This window comes from Budorcas taxicolor, chromosome 22 (genome assembly GCF_023091745.1).
Source record: "Budorcas taxicolor isolate Tak-1 chromosome 22, Takin1.1, whole genome shotgun sequence".
NCBI lineage: Eukaryota > Metazoa > Chordata > Mammalia > Artiodactyla > Bovidae > Budorcas > Budorcas taxicolor.
This window is the reverse complement of record NC_068931.1, coordinates 2,673,955-2,695,999: the sequence shown is the minus strand read 5'-3', so window position 1 is coordinate 2,695,999 and position 22,045 is coordinate 2,673,955. Positions and strand designations below refer to the sequence as shown.

The window sequence follows — 22,045 nt, the reverse complement described above, 5'->3', positions numbered from 1 at the left end:
GAGGGACAGGGAAGCCTGGCGTGCTGCAGTCCATGGAGCCACAAAGAACTGCACATGACTGAGTGACTGAACAACCAGGATCCACCATTAGAATGCCAGTGGCGGAAATTTGAGCGAATCCTCGGTCTGGGACACGTCTCCCCACTGCATCCACCCTGCTGAGCTCTGCACTCTAGATGCAGTCAAACCAGTCAGTCCTGAGGACAGTTGGACCCTAGAGCTGGGCTGCTTCCCCTCTCTCTGCCCAGGCTTCAGTTTGCTGGCCTCTTCTCCGGATGGATGACACTAGGTGGGTGCCAAGGAGGGGCCAGGAGAGCAGTGATAAATGCCAGGCAGACAGGCATCTGAGGGCTGCTCAGATGCAGACTCACGGCTTGCAGACGTCACACAGGAGAGACGAGCCTCTAGAGGACCCGCGCTCTACCTGGTACTTTGGAGAGCAAGGCTCTGACCTGCGGTGTGTTACAAGGGGAGCGCGTTTCTGGCCCTCACAGAGCGCCGGCTCCCTCTGGGCTCAGGCGGTAGCGAGAGGCACTCTGGCTCCTGCGCTTGCCCTCTGTGTCATTCGCTGCGGTGGGGAACTCGGTCCTTCAGTCACAGCGCGTGTTGGGTGGCGAGTGTTGGTAACATCTGCTCCGTCTTTTCTGCATTGTAGGAAGGGACGTGAGCTCTTTGTGGAGCTGCTGTTTGGAAACTGCTGCCCTTTTTAAAACTTGAAATTGAGCATTTTCATGGAGGTCACCAGCGTAGGTACCCTCATGCCAGGGTGCCTCACACACCATCTGCGGGTCTGTTGTGATGGGTACCTCCGAGGTGCTCTGGGTCCGGCCCATCAACAAGCCCCTAACCCTGTGATGGGGACCTTGAGGTGACCGAGGCCCACGTCCTGCACTCAGGGACAGGTCGAGGCGCCGTGCCAGAAGGACGCAGCCCAGCGTGTCCTCTCTGTGGATCGGCCTCCGCCATGTCCAGATGGTCGTCCCGAGTCTGAAAGAAGGACCGTTTTCTTTCTGGCACTTTCTTACTCAAGTCGATCCTGGGAGTCAGGCAATGCGTGCAGCCCTCTGTGTCCCCGGGGCTGATACAGGGGAGGAGCTGGGAAAGCGGCTCCTCCGTGTTTTATGGGGTGGACGTGCGGTTGTTTTCACCTCATTTTACAAATGTGGACATAGCTGCTCGAAGGGGTTGTGTGAAGGGGTGAAAAGCATCCAACGAAGCAGCTGTGCAACACACACACCCCTTGGTGTTTCAGTTTACAGGCTGAACGTGGTAGAATTCCGCTTGCACCCACAGAGCGGCATTAGGGATACGCACCTTCAGTAGATGGTTCCATCAGTGGTCTAGAGAGTGAAGGAATTTGCCTTTTGCTTTTTTCAAACTGTAATTTGCATTTTGATTTTTCCAAAATAAAAACCCCTTTGGCTTTTTGGAAGCCCAGATCCAGCGGCTTGTCTCTTTCACCTGCTTGGAACCGCACGCTCCAACAGTGTGGGTGTCTTCCTGAACTGCCGACGGTAAGGCAGAACAATGCAGTGAGACTTGGGATCAGTAAGAGAGCTGCTTCTTGGGAAAGTGTTAAGAAAACCAAAAATGCTTCTTCCACACTGTCGTCTTTATATTTGAAAACCAGGAAATGTAGTCATGATGGAACGGCTTTTCTTTTCCTGCCCTTTTCCTCTTGCCTCACACTTCTTTGGATGGTTTACGAAACTCCCCCAGAAATCTCATTTTGGTGACTACAGAGAGTCGAGGACTAAAGGAAGTCCTCCTCAAGGATTTTCCAAAAAAGCAGCATTGTCAACACCTTGTGCTGAAAGACTCCAATCTGCGGTAGTCCCGTCTCTCGGCCCGTCTTTGCAAGGCAGGGTCGTGGCAGTTTCGTGCTCCTGTGGCATCTGGCTCTGAGTTAGCTGCCGGTAAAATATGATCTCCTAGAGCATGTGAGCTGAAGGTCACAGGCCTGCAGAAGAGATAACACAGCTGCTGGAAACTGTCGGCCGCAATGCGCCCCCTTTCAGAGCTGGCCCCAGTGACCACGGCAGCTTTTTGCTTCAACATCCTGACCCCGCGACGCTCCGGCTGTTCCCAGAAACCACTGGACAACGAGGCCGATCTTGTTTATGTAAGTTCTTCAGAGGAAGCGATTGCTCCACTTCTGATCAACCAGCCCCCTGGTATGCCTCAGGGGAGGGCGTTAGATGCTTTCTGGCAAGGTTGCTGCATTTCGATTGTGCAATCTGGGGAGAGAATTCTTGTTGGTCTGAAGGATCCTTGCAGTCTGCCCTTGCGTTTTCACCCTCAGCAAGTTAAAGAATGTGTTTGCTCCTGAATCCTCGGCTCGGCGGAGTTTACTTAAAGCAGTGGCCTCTCTCTCTTTTAGAGAGAGCCATGCTGTGTCAGCAGTGGGCTTTTCTCAGTTACAGGAGCAGCACAGGCAGGGCTCTCGTTTAGGTGGAGATTTTAGGTGGCCTACTGCCTGTTCTCACGACACGTTTCTCCTTGGCCGGAGGGTGGTCTGTGTTTGTGGGGAGCTGTCTCATACTCTGCCCAGAGGGACTGTCGCTTGGGCCGAGATAGGCGGGCCTGGCTTCCAAGCTGGAGAGTTTCTACTTTCAGCAAGTTGTGAAGCTAAAGGCAGTGGGGAGTAGGGGGAAGGAGGGCACATCAGCCTATTTCCCTCTGCGATGTTTCACCTGAAACGAGGGAATCAAAGCCCCCAGCCTCTTCTGGACCAAGTCTTTGCCTCCATCGATGTCCATGCAAGGACTGGATTAGAGGCCTCCGGGCAAGGACGGAACGAAATCTCCAGGCTGTGGGTGTGAGGCCACCCTGGAGGGAAGTCGGTGTCACATGTACAGCCGACATGTCCGCTGGTTCTGTGAACACGCAGTGGCTGCCTGGCTTCTGATGGGGGCTTAGCCTCAGGTGGAGGCCTTCAAGGCTGGCCTCAGCTCTCACCCCGGGGAGTGGACCAGCAGGGGGAGGAGGCAGCCGTGTAGGGGATCCCGGCTGGAGCTGGGAGCTGCCGTCAGGTCCATGAGGACGCCGCCCACGGTTGTGTTTTCTACCCGTCTCGCATCACCTGATATGGAGCCTCCAGGAGGGTCCCTCTGCCATGACTGGGCCACCCTCACTGTCCCGAGAGCCAGACCTCATTCCTGTCTCGGGCAGCGCTGGGGAGCTCACCGCCAGACGCCCGGGCTCAAGGTCTCCAGAGGAGCGGCTCAGTGCTGCTTCTCAAACAGGGCGGCGGGCTGGTGCTGACAGCGATGCTCCTGAACGTGGGTGTGCAAGCTTCCCTGTCTCCTGTCCGCAGGAGGCAGGGCTGGAAGTTGGCGTTAACTGTTCCGACTTATTTCTTTGCTCCCATTTTGGAAGAACTCAGTGTGTCTATAGTATGCACATGACTTCCCAGCATAAACATCCTGCTAACGCCTTGGTAGCTGCGTAAACCAAAGTCTCCCAGGGCACCTTTCCTTGGCTTAGAATTCAGTCGTCTCCTTATGCAGAATGGCAGCAGGCGGTGTGAGGGATGCAGAGTCTGGAAGGCTTATTTTGGGAGGAAAAGCCAAGTTGCAACGGGCTTTCCTGCAACTGAAGACCACGGGCCCCTGGGTGGCTGCGCTGTGAGGCAGCCCCTCAGGGTGCGGAGCGCGGAATAGACCCCAGGCATGACCCCGGCCTGACCCCTTGAGAGGGCCACCCCCGGAGACCCAGACGGCCTGCCCCACGTCAGTGCGGCCCCCAGGGAGACTAATGTGCTCTGGTCCCCATGGCCAGACCGTCAGGGCCTGTTAAGACCACCCAACTCTTGTCCGAGCCATTTCCTTGGAAATGAGGAAGAAATTGATTCAGAAAACCTGGAGACGGAGTACGAAGGAAGTGTCTGGAAGGCTTTCCGTGTGAGCACAATGCCTGGGGCTGGGAGCTGACAGAGGTCTGTCCACTGAGCAGAACAAGGTCTTATATGCCTCAGGCACGCAGAGTCGTCCCTGAGCCCCTGCCTCGGGGCTGGAGGGGGCTATGCTTGTCACATGGCTGCAAAAGGGCCTGAGACAGGAGGAAATGGCCATGGGTCCGTCCCCACAGAGATGCTTGCAGTCCCCGACTCTGACTCTCCAGCTGAGATGCTGAGGCCCGAGGGCAGGAGCGCAGGGGCTGCAGCCAGAGCTGGGGTGTGGGACCCCGGGGAGGGGGGTGTCTGCTGCACCCGTGATGCCCAGTTTACCAGCACCAGGGTGGTGCCTCCATTTCCCTCCATCAGCCCGGGGTCCCGGGGCGTCGGCAGGACAGATGGTTGTTTCTGACGTCGCTGCCAGTGGCTGGGGAGGGAGGCTCAGAGCAGACACTGCAGGTGGAAGAGCAGACCCTCAGCACGTGCTTCCATGCATGCTCCGCGCTTCTCCAGGTGCCAGGAGCCCGACTCGGTGAGCCCCAGCCCCTGGGACGGTTGGTGCAGGTTCAGAGTGGGGAGGTCGGCTCTGGACAGACCTCTGGGTGCCCCTCCACCCCTCAGGCGGGTGGCCCCACAGTGACCTCTGCAGGCTCTTAAGGACTGGGCCCCCAGGGGCTGCGAGTGGCAGGCAGGGGCTTAAGGAAGCCGGTAAGAGCAACTGCCGGGCGTGGGAGCAGGGCGCCCCGGCTCTGCCTGCGTCTCCAGGCCCAGAGGTGCAGGTGCAGGCGGGACAGGGCCCAGCCAGGCGCGGCTCCCTGCTGCCCTCTCCGGGCCACCTTTCCGCCTCCTTAGTCCATGTGGCCTTTGGAGGCCCGGCCGCGCAGGGTCGGGAGACTTGATGGGGAGCTGGGAGGAGGAGGCCCTGTATCCCCCACGGAGCCGTCTTCCCCGCTGTACATGCCTCTGCTCCTCGTTTCTCCCCTGGCGCCTGTGCTTTCCAGACTCATCTTGGGTCCTCCAACGTCATCTCCTGCGTGGACGTGGGCTCCCCGCCACCTTCAGGTCCACCCTCGAGTCAGGCTGGGGTGGAACTAAGAAGTGATGCGTCTCCTGGAATCGAAGGGCTCCTCGTGGGAGCCCCATTCTGGAAGGGCCTCCAAGGCGCTGAGCCTGCTTGTTTCTTGACAAACAGCCAGTGGGGCTTTCTCACCCTTCCTGCGGAGTTTGTGCAGAGAGACAGAAGGTAGAATGTTCTGGAAGGTCTGGGTGTAGGATGTCAGCCTGGCATTGCTCACCAGCTGAGTTTCTGAGCCTCGGGGGGAGGATGGGGGAGGTTTCGGTGCTGAGCTGCTGGGCCTGGCACCACGGTTCCCAGCGTGGCCCCAGCGGGCGGCTCTGTCTCCTCCACGCTTCTTTCACGGCCCTTTCTTGTATCTGAAAACCATTTAGTGCCACCGGGCGCTTCAGCCCCTTCCCATGGCTGGTGCTGTTTCCTCACCAATAAACATAACCTCTTTTTTTTTAGTCCAGAAAGTAGTTGCTATATTAATGTTTTTTAAGGGAATAAAGAAAAGTCAATAAACCTTTGGATTTTAAAAAATTTGATCTAATCTCTTTCCTGAAATAATAAAGAATTTGACGTGCCAGGGGGAGACGTAGTGAAGAGATGGCAAAGGCAGAGGCCTGTCACTGGAGGCCCTGACGACCGGCCCCAGGGCTGTGTCTGCAGAGCCCAGGGATGGCGCCCCTGCTGATGTGAGAGCATGCATGTCCGTCCCGCAGAGGCTGGGGACGGCGCCCCCGCAGGTGTGAGAGCATGCATGTCCATCCCGCAGAGGCTGGGGACGGCGCCCCCGCAGGTGTGAGAGCATGCATGTCCGTCCCGCAGAGGCTGGGGACGGCGCCCCCGCAGGTGTGAGAGCATGCATGTCTGTCCCGCAGAGACTGGGGACGGCGCCCCCGCAGGTGTGAGAGCATGCATTTCCATCCCGCAGAGGCTGGGGACGGCGCCCCTGCAGGTGTGAGAGCATGCACGTCCGTCCCGCTTGTACACATGGGCAGAGTGCATCTGGCATGAAGATGTGGAGGGCGGGCCTGATGCCTTTGTTCCAACAAAAGAGAAAAACCAAACACCCTGTTGAAGGTTGCTCTTTATCCCCGAGCACCGAAGCCCTGGCCTCTTGCCCCCACGCTCTGTGCTGGGTCTGGGGCTTCTGGCAAAGTCTCTGCCTGTTGCTGGAGTGTGTCTGCTTGCTGATGGTGACGTGACCCGTGGAGGCAAGCGCAGGGCTCCAGATGGCTTCAGGGCTCAGGGCGCAAGGGGGTGCTTGTCTGACCCCCACATCCCTGCCGCAGGGTGACTGTGTACCTCAGCCCCCACACCCTCACCCCAGGAATGCATTTAGGGCCAGCCCCGGCTTCCTCCTGGCCAAGTCTGAACCAGCCGAGGTCCGAGGGCTGCAGAGAACATGTGCCTCTAGGGGGTCGGGCCCACACCGCCTTCCTGGGGGTGGGGAAGGAGCTCCTCCTGGCTTTGAGGAGCCACTGAGGGGGCTGTCTGCGCAGTAAGCACGGCGACCATGCCTGAAACACAGTTCCCCTCTCTCTGGGGGTGGCACTCCTCCGACCCCCTGCAGCCTGGAGTGGAGGGTCCATTCACCCCTGGGGGCTTGACGACAGTGCCTCCCACTTAGCCTGCAGCCCAGTGTCTGCCCAGGGGCCCAGTGCCTCTGAGCCTCCTGTCCCTGGCCTCCGCGGCTACCCTGCCCACCTTCCTGGACCGGCTTTCCGGAGCCGTCTGTCAGGCATGCCTGCTCCTCCTCTGGGGCTCGCCGGGTCTGGGGTCTGTGCCCCACCATCACACAGGGTGACAACCTGTCTTCCTGGCTCTGGGGTCTCAGCAGATGTGGGCGCCCCTCCGACCCGCCTCCTTCCCGCTCCTTCCCCTGGCCCGTGCGTTTGTGGAGAGAGATCCACAGTGAGGGTCCCTGAGCCCCCACTGGGGCCCTCCCACGCCCTGTTCCAGCACCAGGCGTCCTCCTCACGTATCGTCCCAGGGTGGAGAGCCCGGCGCTGGGACATGGTGCCCACTGGGACCCACGGGCCGGAGAGCGGCGTCTCAGCCGGACGGCACCCTGCACCTCCCCGGGCTCACCCCAAGGTCCCTGTGCCCCCCGTCCTGCGCTCTGAGGGTCAGCTGAGACTCTGGAGGACCGACCACAGGCTCCTCCTCTGCCCAAGGATGCTCACTGGGCTTGTGCCTGGCAGGGCTCATCCACCTGGCATTTGGTGGGCATACACAGTCTGTTAGGCGCTGGTTCTTAAAGCAGATGGGCCATCTCACAGGCCGCTTTTGGGTGGGCCAGGCCTGCCGCGGGCATCTCCCTGCCCTCACCCCGCCCGCGGCCCTGCAGGGCGCCCCCACCCAGAATCGAGGCCCCGCTTCCCTCGCGAGGCCCCTCCTCTTGGTCTCTGAGTTTTCCTTTGCCGCGCCTCCCCAGGAGCCGCCCTGCGGGGGAGACAAGCTGCCTCTCCGAGGCTCCTGGGGCGGGAGCGAGACGGCCCTGACGCCGTGTGGCCGGGGCCGCGAGGAGGAGCTGTCTTACCTGGTACATGTTGCACAGCCCGGGTGGGCTGCGGGCATGGGGGCCCAGGGGGCTCTTGCTCTGCTTGAGCCACGGGACCTGCCAGAGGGACAGAGTGGCACCTGAGTCCGCGTGGGCACCCGGGCCGGGCCCCGCGTCCTCCGGCGGAGCCCGGGTGGGGAGGAGGGCTGGCGAGGGTGAGGATGGGAAGACGTGGCCTGGCGAGAGGGTGGGCGGTGGACCAGCCGGGGGCTGGGTGTCAGGGGACACACGGAGCGAGAAGACAGCGGAGGCAGCCCCCGAGAGGACCACAGAGAGACAGGACAAGAGGGAGGCTCAGGGGCGCGTTCTGCCCTAGCGCCTACTCCGGGGCTGTAGCTAGCTTTGTGGCCACCTTCTCTTAAACACCCCGCCGGCACCAGGCACGTGGGTCCAAGACAGCTCCACGTGAAGAGCTGAAAGGGCCTTTCCAAGTCCGCAGAGGAATGGATTTGACACGCTGAGGCATTTTATCATTCTTTTCCTTTCAGAGGGAGTGTGTTAGCTTCTGCACGGGACTGACACGTCTTCCCTGCTCTGTGGGGATCACTGCGACCCCTGCCACGCTGGACCCTCTCGGTTTGCTCCGGAGTAAACAGAGGTCATTGTAAGGGCAACAGAGTGTCCCTCCGGCAGACCACTTGCGTATTCTTCTCTGCTGTTGGTGACATCTGGGAGCCTAATATTAAAAGGACTTAACAGTCCTTCGTGAGTTATAAACGAACGTAAACTTTGCTATACATCTTCCTCAATGGTATCTGCATTTTTCCTGTTCTGTTCCCTGTGAGATGGTTGCGGAATCGAGCAACTTTGAGGGGTGCGCTAGAGAATATTATTACAGGACTAAGGACAGGGGCCTGCAGGAAGGGCCTCTGATGGCGATGGCAAAATGGCGAGAGAGAGAGAGAAAGAGAGACAGCGGACGCCTGACAGACGTCAAGAGATGAAGGCAGTGTAACAGATGTCAAGAGGTCTTATACTGACGACAGATGAAATGGATTTTTAAAAATGGCGTGAATAGCTGGTTCTGCATGGAACTAAGCAGTAGTTGTGACATGGGAAAGCATCACGGTGTTCTAGAATTATTATTGCAAAGTGAACAGAAGAGAATTCCCAGAGGCAAGTCCGCGGTGAGCCTGTGCTTGGCTGGGTTCCTCATGCTCAGTCTTCTGCGCATGTGAGAGGCATGCTCTGTGCTAGCAAAAAGCACTGGGCACTGGGTACTTAAACGAGTTAAGACACCGAGTATTTATTTAGCATCACATCTCGGTGGACAAGCTTGAGGATTCTCTGCCTCTAAGAGGCATGGCTGCTCCCACCGAGGGTGAAAACCCCCCAAAACTGGCCTGTGGGCCAGTCCACGCTGGCACTTGGTCCACAGACAAAGGAAACTTTCTGGTCCTCTAGTTCAGACCGCGTCCCTCTCCATGACGATGCTGTCTCTGCAGCACTTTCAGGTAGCTCTGGGGGCTGGCGGTAAGTGGCCTCCACTGCCACCCCTGGCCTCCTGAGTGTTGGTCACAGAGCTTGGGATGCTGGCCTGAGGCTCTGAGACGGGGCGGCCCCCTGGGCGACCCCCCAGTGATCGGCCCCTCCCGCAGCAGCAGGAGGGACGATGTAGCTGAGGTGGGTCCTCCTCCTGTCCAGATATGCTCAGGGTCAAGGGGAGGTTATCTCCAGCAGAAGAAGTGGGGGTGCCAGCCCAGGTGGGAGAAGAGGCAGGAAGGCGTCACCTGTTGCTCCTCCCCACCTTTTACTGCTTCCAATGAAGCAGGATGATTTCTGGACACTTAAGAGTGTGGTGACGTCCGTGATGGAAAAACTCGAAGATAACCTGTTAACCAGAGTGACAAGAGGCTTCTCCAGTTCTGGGATGCTGACTCCGCACCTCAGTGATTCGCACGAGAGACTGAGGGTGTGTTTTCTCCCTCATGATGAGACAGTCTCTCAGATATCAAGCGGAGCTCTCTGTCAACCAGTAAGAATCGGCCATTCCTGTTGCCAAAAGGAGTCAGTGATGATGGAAATCGACACCAGAAAGTGGAAGTGAGTTTAGAAGGAGATGAGTTAAGCAGAGGTTCTGGTGGCAGGGTATGGGTACAGATGAATGGAAGACAAACCAAAATTAATTCCATGCCTTTATGCTTATTTCTAGGGTTCCCTGTGGCTCATTCTGGAAAGAATCTGCCTGCAACGCAGGAGACTCAGGTTTGATCCCTGGGTCAGGAAGATACCCTGGAGGAGGAAATGGCAACCCACTCCAGTATTCGTGCCTGGAGAATTCCACAGACAGAGGAGCCACAGGCTCGCAAAACGAGTCGGACACGACTGAAGTGCCCTAGCACAGCACACGTGTTTATTTCCGGCTTACCAAGACTCCCAGCTTGCACTCCACCTGGCATAGTCACTGTCTGCCTCACACTCTGACCTCAGATTCTCCAGTGTTGATATGACCGCCTGGTCTGCACCCTCCCGGGAGTCCAGCTGGGGGCTGTCTTTCTGTGCTCAGTCACTCAATAAATGCTGTTGAGGGTTCCGTGTCCCAGACACATAGGACGGTAAAGACACTCCCCCCACCCGCCACGTGTGCAGGACGGCGTTTTCGAGAAACACTTAACAACGTCAGGCAGAGTGAGAACCGTCTTCACAGAAGGATCAGAGAACAGAAAGCTGATGCTTGAAAGCTGAGTGCAGAGGGGGTGCGCAGGCCCCAGACTCACCTGTTGTTCAGCTGCTGTCAGGAAGCCAGTCACACATGTGCTTAGTAAGGGAGGGACATAAAAAAAAGGCAACTTAAAAAACTCACGTGCAATGAATTAGTCTGTTAAAATGTTTAATAAATGCATAAAAAGGGAGAGATATATAAAAGGTAAAAGGTCATCACAAAATCAAATCAGAATACAGACAGCAGAAGGTAATCAGCATTAAATACATCAACACAATTTACAAACGTTTCGCTTGGAGTACCAGCACATGGCCGCCCACACAGGGACGTCACATTCTGACCGACCTCTCGCCCGGAGTGCTGAGGGTGTGGAGGCCACAGGAGGACACAGCGAAGTACTGGGAGCCAATCAATAACTGATCCATAATCGATCAGAAGAATGACATTAATACTTCAGAAGGAATTCCTGTATTAAATCTCAGCAAGTGTTTCTTTGGGTGTGGAAAGAAGTACACCCAGCATAAAGAGATTTTTCTCTAGAAAGGTCTTTGGCCAAATCTCTTGGCAAACCCACGTGCTGCGTGGCTCGGTGGGTGACACTGAGATTCACGGTTTCTGTGTTGTGAGCGGACTCACTCCCAGCAGAGGTGAATGAGTGCAGCTCTGCTGGCCCCAAGCCCGGGGCCAGACTCACACGGAATAGGGCACCTTACCCAGACCCTTCCTGCCGTGTCCTTCACGTCACCCTCCAAAGCCCCTCTCCGGGGGTTACAGAACACATCTCCAGCATTTAGGGTACCCTGTTAACAATGAAGCGTTAGCAGTTACTGTACAACTAAAATGTGAGTGAAGTTAAAATGCAGTGGGGAAAAGGCAGGGAACAGAACACTGTGACTAATTTCCAAGACTGCTTGTCCCCAGGGCACTAAATGGCAGCAAAGGTTCTCACCCCTCATGGTCAAGACCAGAGGCAGGGAGGGGAGGCTGGACACGGACGGCCATGGGCGCCGAGACCAGTGGTCCACGCGGCTCTGACCGCAAAGCCAGCAGCGGGAAAGAGGCCTAACGGCCAGGACCTAAGCCTGCTTTACAGCGCCTGCAGGAGGGCGGGCTCGCGTGGAGGAAGGCGGCACAGGCCTCCTCGAGCCCCTCCAGGGGGCTGCCCAGGTCACGGTGGCCACCTTGGATACTGTCCAAGCTAAGGGGTCATGATTCTGGGGTGAAGCTTGAGGATACAGCGCTGGCCCTCACAGGGCCCCACTGTCCAGGGACTTGGAAACCTGCTCCTCAAAGGCAACAACTCCGTCTTTCTTTCCTCCTGCAACAAAGGCGAGTGGTCTCCATGAATGCACTTTTCATTTAAGGCTCTCAAAAGAATATGCCTCCTCAAGGAATTTGTGTGTGCTTTCCCTGAATGCCAACTCCCAGCCGCACAAAGGGTGGGTGTGTTGGTGCATTCCCAGGACTGGGGGTGCTGCTCACCCTGGGGCCCCCAACATGTCCTCAGAGGAGGGGGGCAGGTGACAAACAGCCCCTTTTCCAGGAGCCAAGGGCTCCATTCAGCTTCACATGCTTCAGTCCAAAAGACCTTTCTAGCATCTAATAAGGTGAGGGTTCTCCTGGTTTATCAACAGAGCAAAGCAAAAATACAATCAAAACCAAGAAACAAACCCACACGCATAAAAAACCACAGGCTTCTAGGCATTGAAAGTGTATCATTGGGCATAGAGTGTATTATGCTCACACCTCCAGAGTTTAAAAGTGAACAAAATATCCACAGGAAAACAGGTGAGCTGAAAAGTATTTCCAGGAAGCCCCACTGCATATTTCAGCAAAGATACTGGACAGGAATGTATCCTAGCCAGTGTCTGTAATAAGCAATCACAGACATGATTTTACATTCAAATTCTAATGGATTTCGTCAGCATCAAAGGGCAAAGCTGTTCATTTAAAAATCTTCTTTATTCAAGACCCAGGCGTGAACAGAATTGATACTTTAAAAGTACTAAATCAGTTAGTTCAACACTGTTTTTATTTTTTAAATCCTGTGAAAATGTTTTGATCTAGCTCCTTGATAATCTAGCCAGGCTGGTTTGCGACATGGATGTCCACTTCTGAGGCATCTTTTCTTTGAAAATGTTGAGGAATATGAGACCTTACGCAATCAATGTTGAACTTTTACACAAAGGAAGAAAAACATGTATGTGTAATACAGTCATTTTGAGATAAGGTCACAACAATTGAAATGAATGCTTTCACAGTCTGATTTTAGCTTAACCTGTCACCCTGAAATGAAGCTTGTTTTATAAGAGATGTTCTCCACCTGTTTAGTCTGCGCACCTGTATTTTTCCTTTGGGTTAAGCAGCATAGTTTACGGTTTCGAAACTGGTGAGACTGCATGCATGTGGGGTGCTTTGCATAATAGCAAGACTGGGTTAGGCAGCCAGGATCCGGTGTGGTTGGATAGCATCTCGGCTTGAAATAGCATTAGAGATGGGTCAGCTGACCCACGTTTCAGGGGGAGGTAAGACTGCCCCGAAGTACAGGACGCAGAAGGAAACCATCAGGAAACAAACTCTAGAAGCCGAGAAGGTACACTGAGTTATTCACTAGACCACATGACAGATCTCAGCTCCAAGCAGGTGCCCGAAAACCTCCGTGCAGCTTGACACCATACAGGCACAGCTGACATCTGTTTATCTTCAGCAACATCAGGATCGCCAGTCATTTTAAGAACTGTAGCTAGAGACTGAAGCAAATCTGAGAAATTCCCGCGCTCCCAGGGTCCCAGCATTGAGGATGAGACCAGGACATCAAGGGCCTCTGCCCACACTCGGCTCAGAAGCCTCGTGCCTTACTGGGCCTTTCAGAATAAGCACAGGACACAGCCAGAAGCAAAGGGCATCGTAGGAGTTTTGTGAGCACCCCCAATAAACCAGAGGCTTTTATGGAAAGCCTCACTCTTTCCTAAAACCCCCAGGTATCCAACGCTCTAAAATCAGGTGCCACGCACGCCCTGTATTTGCTATCTGATTGTCACTTGGGGATTAGCTCTTCAGTGAAACGTCACCTATAAAAGATCTATTCACCATCAAGTCCAGTAGCCACGGCTGCAACCTGGACCACAATAGGAGCAATTTCCTCTTGTGACAACATCTTTATCTACAGAACATTTAAATAATGAAAGCGCAAACTCTATATTCAAACGGAGTAACAAAATCATAGTTTTGATTCACAGACACACTTCATTTATTCCCCTCTGCGACTCAGACAAAAGACAACGTCTGCTCAAGGCGAATTCAAATTTGTCCCAAAGTCCTCAATTGCAGTATTGTTACAAAGCAACACGACGCTAGCGGCACTGAGTCCAAGAACAAATCCGCTTAGCCCCGTGTTGACCCCGGAGCGCGGGCGCAGAAGCGGAACCAGCACTCAAGCCCCCAAGCGCGAGACACAGGAGGCCCCAGCACCGGGCTCCCTTTCTGCGGCGCCCACACCCACGCCACCCCAGAGAGGCACACTCAGAATGTTCTCCACCCCGAGCCACGTTCCAACTGCATCCCTGGTGAGTGGGGGGGAGGAGGGTGGGGACTTCAGAAGCTGAGACCCAGGGGCTTGGAAGCATGTCCAGCAAGACGCTGCGCCTCCTCTCGGGGCTGAGCCCGCCCGCGGGTCCCCTTCCCGCCGCACTCACCGCCCCGGGGGCGCCCGTGTGGCGGCTCTACTCCTCGGAGCTCACCTTGCCTGAGCCCCGCTTGGGCGCACCCCTGTCCGAGCCAAAGAAGCGGCCGAGGGAGTCGAGGAGGCCCGGGTCTCGGTGTCTGGGGAGGAAGCCGAGCCTGGCGGGGTCCACGGTGCTCGCCGAGGCCAGGGGCTTGGATCTCTGGGAGGGTCTCTTGCGGGCCGCCATCGCGTCCAGCGCCCCGGGAGCGGCCGCGCTGTCCTCCTGGATGGTCTGGAGCCCGTCCGATTCCGAGGGCCGCTCTTTGAAGGTGTTGTCCTCCCGGCCCGGGGCGTCTCGGGAAAAGAGGCGGGCCAGGTGGGGGCGGCCCCCCGGGTCAGCTGGGCTGGCCTCGGGCCAGGCATTCTTCGGGTCCGCTGTGCGCCTGGAGTCTGTCACCGCCGCGCCCTGCGGGGGGGCCCCATTGTTCGGGACCACATCTGCCGCTCCTGCAAACAACAGCGAGAAGTGAACGCGGCTGTGCAGAGCGGGCCGCGGACAATGCCGCTTTCTTCCCGGCTGGCGAACTGGCCGTCTCCTGCAGAATCCGCGGAGGGTGTGGGCGCCATGCAGCTCTGCGTGGCCCCTGACCGCCCTGGGAAGGACCCGCCCGGCCCGAGCCTCTCTCTCGGTGGCGGTTCTGCATCTCAGGGGCCCTGGAGACTGTCTCAGGGCCTCCAGACTGGGCACCAGGCCTCCCCGAGCAAACACAGCCGTGCACATCATCGCCCCTGGGTGCTGCCACTCCTGCCCTGGGAGGCTCCAGGGTTCTGGGCACCTTGACGGCACATTTATCACCTAAAAGGCCAGTGGTGCCCAAGCCAAGCATGTTGGAAGCACGTATTTGGCAAAAGGTATTTTTAGTGTTCTCAGTAAAAATGGAACCTCCCACGTCTTTTGCAATTCATGCCTTAAAGAAACGGGGTGTTTAGAATTCTTTGCTTCCCAGAACCCACAAGAGGCCTCTTGCAGGACAGAACTGCTTATTCAGGATATTTTGGTTGAGCTTCTCCTCTGCAAGCAGTGACAGTCAGAAAACTTGAGTGGGAAGGGGGGTCTCGTGTTGCCCACCACTCTCCCTTAGCTTTTCACAAAAATACACAGCATTTCTCTTAAGAATGGCAGGACCTCATCTTGCCCTCAATTACCAAGGTGGGTATAACTGAACATTCCTCTCTAGAGTTTATTACTCGTCGACAAAAATTGTGGGTATACTCACACTTTCCTGTAACAGCGTCCATCCATCTCACTGCCCAGCAATCTATTCACTGACATTTACCAACAGCATCCACCCACCCACTCATCCACTCATCCATCCATCCATCCACTTAGCTACCCATCCATGCACTTACCTACACATCCATCCATCCACCCAGCCTTACCGAGTACCTAGCAACGTAATGTGCTGCACTAATTCAGCAGAAATACGGTCCTTGTCTCATGAACAGAGATGAGAATGAACAGTATGAGTTGAATAGCGTCCTCTAGATGGTGTGCCCACATCCTAACCCCCAGCGCCCATGGGTGTGAACTCTCTGGACCTCTGGTCTTTGCAGATGTTATCAGGTCAAGATGGGGTCACACTGTTGTAGGGTGGGCTGTGACCCAGTGGCCGGTGTCCCTGTGAGCAGAGGGCATCCGGAGGCAGACGCACGGAGGGGAGGCCACGTGGTGCGGAAGCAGACCGTGGCCTGGTGTGTCCACAACTCAGGGTCTCCAGGACTCAGGGCGGTGGAGGCCCAGGGCAGCCCCTCCCAGACGCCAGGGAGAGCGCTGCCCCGCCCACACCCCGTGCAGGTTTCTGGCCTCCAGAGCCGGGACAGGAGAGCTCCCTGCCGTTTCAAGTCCTGTTTGCGGTCATTTGCTGTGGCTGCCGTAGGACACAGACACAGTGTGTGATGTCATGTCGAGTGACGACATAAAAGGAAGCGGGATACAGGCGTCAGGATGACCTACCGAGGGGACAGTGTGAGAGTGTGGGCTGCTCAGGGATGGGGGGCGGGGGGTGGGGGGCAACGTGCTTCTGCAGAGAAGAATGCCCGGGAGACAGTCCTCGGGAAGGAGCTTGGCGTGTTCACTCGGGAGCAGGGAGGCTTGGAGCCCCAGGGGGCAGGTGTGAGGCCTGAGGGGGACAGGCAGCCAGTAGGGGCTGGAAGGGGTGATGGTGGGGCAGGATGCAGTGGGGAAGGTGGGGAGGAGGCTGGCGGGGAGAGGTAAAGGGGGATGGTGCAGGGGGGAGCTGAAGGGCGGATGCTTCAAGAGACAGGCCGGCCAGCCTGTGCAGGCTTCAGGGGTTGAGATGAATGGATTTTTTTTTCCCCCTTTTTTCCAGAAAGTGCCCAGAGACAGTCAAGGAACAGGGTGTGGGCGGGAACAGACCTCAAGAGAGAAGAAGACTCAGCCTGAGCACAGGTGCGGGTGCGCACAGGTAGGAGGGGCTAAGTCAAGGCAGGGCCAAGGTCGTGTCCGGGGGTGTCAGGAAGGGTCGGCCAGTCTGGGTGATGGTTGCATGGAGGGCCTCTCCTTTCATCACACGTATTCAGGGGAGGCTTTACATCTACAACACCTATTTCACAATACAAATCACAAAAACTGAATGGCTGCACACTCCTTTAACAAAATCAGAGGGGTCAAGAGGCTGTCCCATGGGTGACATTCATTGTGCAGTCAACATATTGACCTATGTTCCCAAAGCGGAGTACGGACATCATAAATGTCTGTCGGACACCAAGTACCAGGCAAACAGCCAGGCCCTGGGGTCCTGGGGTCTCTTTCCTGCTCCTAAGACGGTGCACACAGGTGTCAACTGTGCCTTACGCCAGCCACGCTACAAGCCTTACAAACCCATCACTTAGAGCGTGGCACATCGTTTATGACACTGATTAAATGAACCACACGAAAGCACTCATATCTATCACATATCAGGCCCTCACCACCTCGCACCGTCCTGAGAAAGCACCCTGCAGAATGCTGTGGCCGGCACCAGGCTGTAGATTTTTACAGGGACGCAGAGCTAATTTATAGGTTGCAACAGAAAGGGTCTGCTTTTCTCGCTGTGCTTAACAATCGCTATATTATACGTGGTTAAATGCATTAACGAAACACAAGCGCATCTGAATACTAATATTTTTACAACAGTCAGCCTTTGTGTCCCTGAATATGGTTATTTGTGAGGCACAGAGAAGGGCGTTTGTGTCCTGGAAGTTGCTTCTCCCGGGATGCAAGGAGCCCAGGGAGAAGCTAAAATCTGTGGATCCGCAGCATTTTGGGTAAGGACAAGTGCAGTGTTACTTTGTCAGTTCATAACAGCTTTCATCGAAGGGGCAGAGTTCTTATTTAGACAGTAATTCTGGAGCAGAGCTCTGGTGCACAACATGAGTGGCTCGGATCTGGCAGGACCCCAAAAGACATTTATAATCCTCTCTCAGTTACTGTTCAGATTCTACAGGAAACTGCAAGAAAATGTCTTAAAAAAAATCACACCTCTGTCTAATGGGTAAACCCACCCCAGGAAACTTAGGGAAGTGCACTTTTGAGGGTGGTGGTGTTAAACTCACAAATGTCTCTGAGAAGCTGAGGCCCTAGTAATTTGGAAGGTGGTTTCTGGGGCACAGACCACACTGCAGACCAGGATGGTGACATCGGGGCAGTGATGACTGTTTGGAGCAACTCACCAGAGTCACACCCCCCGGGGAGGCTCCAGCCCAGGGTCTCGCCGTGACCACCTGGCCTATGGGCCCTTGGCATCCCGCCCCTCCCCTCCCCCACCACCTGCCACCAGCAGGCCAGGGTCGGAGTCCGTGGTCTCTCCCGGGTTACTCCCGACGCCCCTGACCACATCACCTCTTCCTTTACTTACCCCTGAGCCGAGTTTGCTCACGGCCCTGTTGGGCCCTGCAGCTCATGGAGCGGGAGCTGCTGGGCACTCAGCTCTGGCGTGACCATGACCTTGACTGTGGCCTTGATGGTTCCCAGGACCAACCCTGCCTCGGCCATCAGGAGCATCCTCCCCCGCCCTCCAGGACGGGCTGCTCCGGCCTCTCAGTGCTCCCCCGGCCTCTCAGTGCTCCCCCGGCCTCTTAGTGCTCCCCCGGCCTCTCAGTGCTCCCCCAGGCCCCGCGGTGCACCCGGCTCCATGTGCTTGGTCTCCGCCCCCTGTTCCCCCTGACCTTGACACCTGCCCCCCACCCCCCACCCACTGGGAGGTCTGCTCCAGGCTGCTGGACCGAGCTTCTCTCGACCCAGCTTCTACGCGATCAGCCTCACAGAGGAACCGCCTCAGGTCCACCTAAATTGTTCCCAGCTGGCAGTACCGTCCCTGAAGGTGGGGACCCTGCCAGACTTGTGCCCTTGGGTCACTGGGCTGGCACGAGGTACTGAACCCAGAAGTGCTGTCTCCCAGGCTGGACTCTACCAGCAAGCAACAGAACCCAGACTCCGCTCTCTCTTCTCAGCTGGAAGAACTTAGTTCTCAGCATGGCAGCTATTCCACCATTTTTAACAGAGAATTTCCTTCCATCCCAAAAGGCTGGATGCCAGGGTCTAGAGAGCTCTGGCTTACAGATGAATTCACCTGCACAACTGAATTCTTTCTGGCCATTTGCGGAGGTTCAGAGAAACCCCTCATCACGGCTCTGAGGTTCTGGATAAAGCCCTTAGCGACCCTGCCCTGCCTTTCTCCAAGTGCAAAGCCAAGTGCAGGCGCTGGGCGAGCCCCTCACGTGGAGTGCGGCCATCAGGCGGGGCTCATCTCCCAGGCCGTTTCAGCCACCTGTGTTCTGCGCTGTCTGCAGCAAACCAGACCATGTGGACGGCACAGGAAGCACCGGATGCCACGTGTGCAGGGTCAGGACATGCAAGGTGTCGCCAGGAGGGTCTCCAGAGGCTGACCTTGACCCCCTGCCCACCAGCGAGGGCCCCGAGCCTCCGGTGGTGTCTGTGGTCATGAATAGGGAGGTGGGGCCGCACGCTTGTCCTTGGCACCTTGAGGCTCCTGGAGTGGCACACGCAGGGACTGGGCATGTTGGGGGTCTACCCGGGCTGCCCCTTCCGCAGATGCAGCGTCTGGTGATGGTCCAGGAGGGAAAGCTGAGCTCTCGCTGGAAGTTTTATAAGTGTGACCAGCAACTGTACAGAGCAGTTCGTTTACGAGCCCACTTGCTCAGGTGAGCAAACCGAGGCAGAGCAAGTGAGGCAGGGCTCCACAGAGGAGGGGATGCTCACTCTGAGGCCCCAACTGCCGGCCACCCCCACTTCTGGGTGCTCCACGCGGGCCCCCACTGCCTTTACCTGGCCCTAGGTTTTGCCTCTCAGGGTGACATTAACTGCAGATGGCCAACAGCTGAGACATTCTGTTTAATAGAGGCACTGACCGGGAGAGATGGGAGGGCTTCCCAGAGCCCAGCCAGAGCCTCCTCTGCGAGCAACAGGGCCCCGGGTCCCCCAGCGCTCTGCAGGGTGGGAGCGGCTGCCTTGCCTCCCCACACACCCCCTTCCTGCCCACCCCACGGGCATGCATAACCATCCGCTCACAATTTTTACTACACCAGCTGTCCTTGGCAGGATGTGCTAATGCCTGTTGAACACTCAGAAAGGCCGAGTTAAGGGGTCCTGAAAATCACATTGCAGCTCTGACAGCGGACATGTCTCCCTGCAACCATGCGGAAGCTCTGAGTCCTTGCTTGTTTATATAACTGGCGCTCACCCATCGTCTCACTGTAACCAGAAAATGACATACATCACATTTTCATACACGATGGTCTCAAATAAACCGTGATGACTCAGTGAGCGCTGTTCTATATTTAAATGACTGTTTTTACCTAGATTGTATACCTTATGCTGTTTTCCATCACACTCCTGGAAATTATATTCCATTGCCGACTTGCATCAAAACCCTATGTGTGAGTGTGTGTGTGTAAACATACAAGAAGCAATACAGGTGCCAAGCCACACCCCAGACCCAGAGGCAGAATGCTCAGGGTAGCCCCCAATTCTGCTCTTTTTTTGACAGGCTGGAGAGGAGTGGCCAGGGAGCTATTCCTTCTCCAAATAACCAGGTTGACCCTTTAACCCAGCACCGCACACGTCCAGTGACACCTGCTGTTCACCCACGCCCCCGTGCCCAGTAACTACGAGGGAAGGTCAGCGTCAGAGATGCTCATGACCTTGAGCCCCTGGAGGCACTGTTGTATCCCACCCTCTGGGCTCTTAGGGAAGGCTGCACCTTTCTCTTCTGCGGGGAGAGCACTGGTCTGGCTGGGACTCACGGCTTTTCCCAGCTTTGGGCTGACGTGGTGGCAGCTTTGTTCTACCCCCTGGGATCCGCTTACAGCCTCCTGAGTCCAGGAGAGGCCAGCCTGAGGACGGCTGTGGCTTCATCTCTGAGTTTTCCTACATCTTCAAGTGCCACAGAGGGTGAGATGGTTGGAGGGTATCACCGACCCAATGGATGTGAGTGTGAGGAAGCTTCGGGAGACAGAGAAGGAGAGGGAACCTGGAGTGCTGCAGTCCACGGGGTTGCAAGGAGTCGGACGCGACTTAGTAACGGCACCACACAGCAGCTCAGGTTCATACGAGTAGGGAGTACATGCTGTTTGTCAGAGCAGGACTGTATCCCTCCTCTCACTAGAATAACACACACCTAGAAAGCCCCTCTGTGAAGGCGAGTCCGTCTATTAAATTTAACAACAAAATGAAAACCTTCTGTTGACAAGATGTGAGTCATGGTGGGCTTCTTTTCACTATAATTAATTAAAAACATTTTAATTCCTGTGATTAGACAGCTTGAAACATAAGACCTAAGGGATCATGCAACTATAATTTCATCAGGGAAGTTTAACAAAATTTCATATTCACAGCTGACCAGATCTTTAATGAAGCTAGAGACAATAAAAAAGATCATCGCTTAGCTAATTAGAGGTTTTGCCAAGAATATACTTTAAAACTGCATGGTAGAGGCTTAGCCCACCACACATCATCATTGCGGGTTCATTCACGCGCATCACTCTCATTTCAAGGGCGGTTCCCCGGCTTCACGGAGCAGTCAAACAGCAAAAATGAGGAGTGAGGTCTTCAGACTGGCCTTTCTAGAACTCTGGGAAGCTTTCACCTTTGCTAAGACACAAAGGTACGTCTCATCAAATCTGTGGTCTTCCCAGTAGTCATGCATGGCTCTGAGAGTTGGATCATAAAGAAGGCTGAGCACCGAGGAACTGATGCTTTCAAACTGTGCTGCCGGAGAAGACTCTCGAGAATCCCTTGGACAGCAAGGAGATCCAACCAGTCCATCCTAAAGGAAATCAACTCTGAATATTCGTGGGAAGGACTATTGCTGAAACTGGAGCTACAATACTTTGGTTACCTGATGCGAAGAACTGAGTCACTGGAAAAGACCCTGATGCTGGGAAAGCTCGAAGGTAGGAGGAGAAGGGGATGACAGAGGATGGGATGGTTGGATGGCATCACTGACTCCATGGACATGAGTTTGAGCAAGCTCCGGGAGATAGACAGAGAAGCCTGGTGTGGTGCAGTCCATGGGGTCTCAAAGAATCAGGCATAACTTAGTGATTGAACAAGACATTAAGAGAAAACAAGGAATTACCATGTACTAGCCTACACAGATGGAGAAGGCAATGGCACCCCACTCCAGTACTCCTGCCTGGGAAGTCCCATGGATGGAGGAGCCTCATAGGCTACAGTCCATGGGGTCGCTAAGAGTCGGACACGACTGAGCGACTTAGCAGCAGCAGCAGCAGCCTACACAAAAGGAAGAAAGGGAATTTGGGAAAGTACAAGAAAAGAACAAGAAAGGCATCATCTCAGAACAAAAGGGATGCATTCAGGTCACTTTCTGATCCTCCTGCCGAGAGCCTGTGTCTGTCCACAAGTGCCTTCACCGTGGGGAGGCTTGTAGTCCAGCCTTGCTGCTGGTCCTCTGGGCAGGGCCTGGACACGCCAGGAAGTCCCAGAGTCCCAACAACCCTCCCTCCTGCTGTGCAGGAGTCCCAAACCCTGAACTCTACTCTGAACCCACAGTCCTCATTTTGCCACTAGCCTCCAGCAGCTTCCCAGAGAGGAGCTTTTGGCACGTATAATATACATGTACTTTCTCCCCATATGACATCCCTCAGATATTTAGATA

The 22,045-nt window shown here is 55.7% G+C and overlaps 1 protein-coding gene across 4 annotated transcripts in view; it reads right to left on the bottom strand.

The window, feature by feature from the left end:
• Positions 1-22,045, bottom strand: part of MBP (myelin basic protein) — an 82,757-nt gene that overhangs the window by 19,501 nt on the left and 41,211 nt on the right. For 2 of the 4 annotated variants that reach the window (XM_052660308.1, XM_052660309.1), the window contains exons 3-4: positions 13,924-14,354; positions 7,501-7,578 (exon numbers count right to left, since the gene is read on the bottom strand). In XM_052660308.1, the coding sequence (XP_052516268.1) occupies positions 7,501-7,578; positions 13,924-14,354 (509 nt within the window). The remainder of the gene's footprint in view (positions 1-7,500; positions 7,579-13,923; positions 14,355-22,045) is intronic. The other 2 variants (XM_052660310.1, XM_052660311.1) reach the window with 1 other exon arrangement.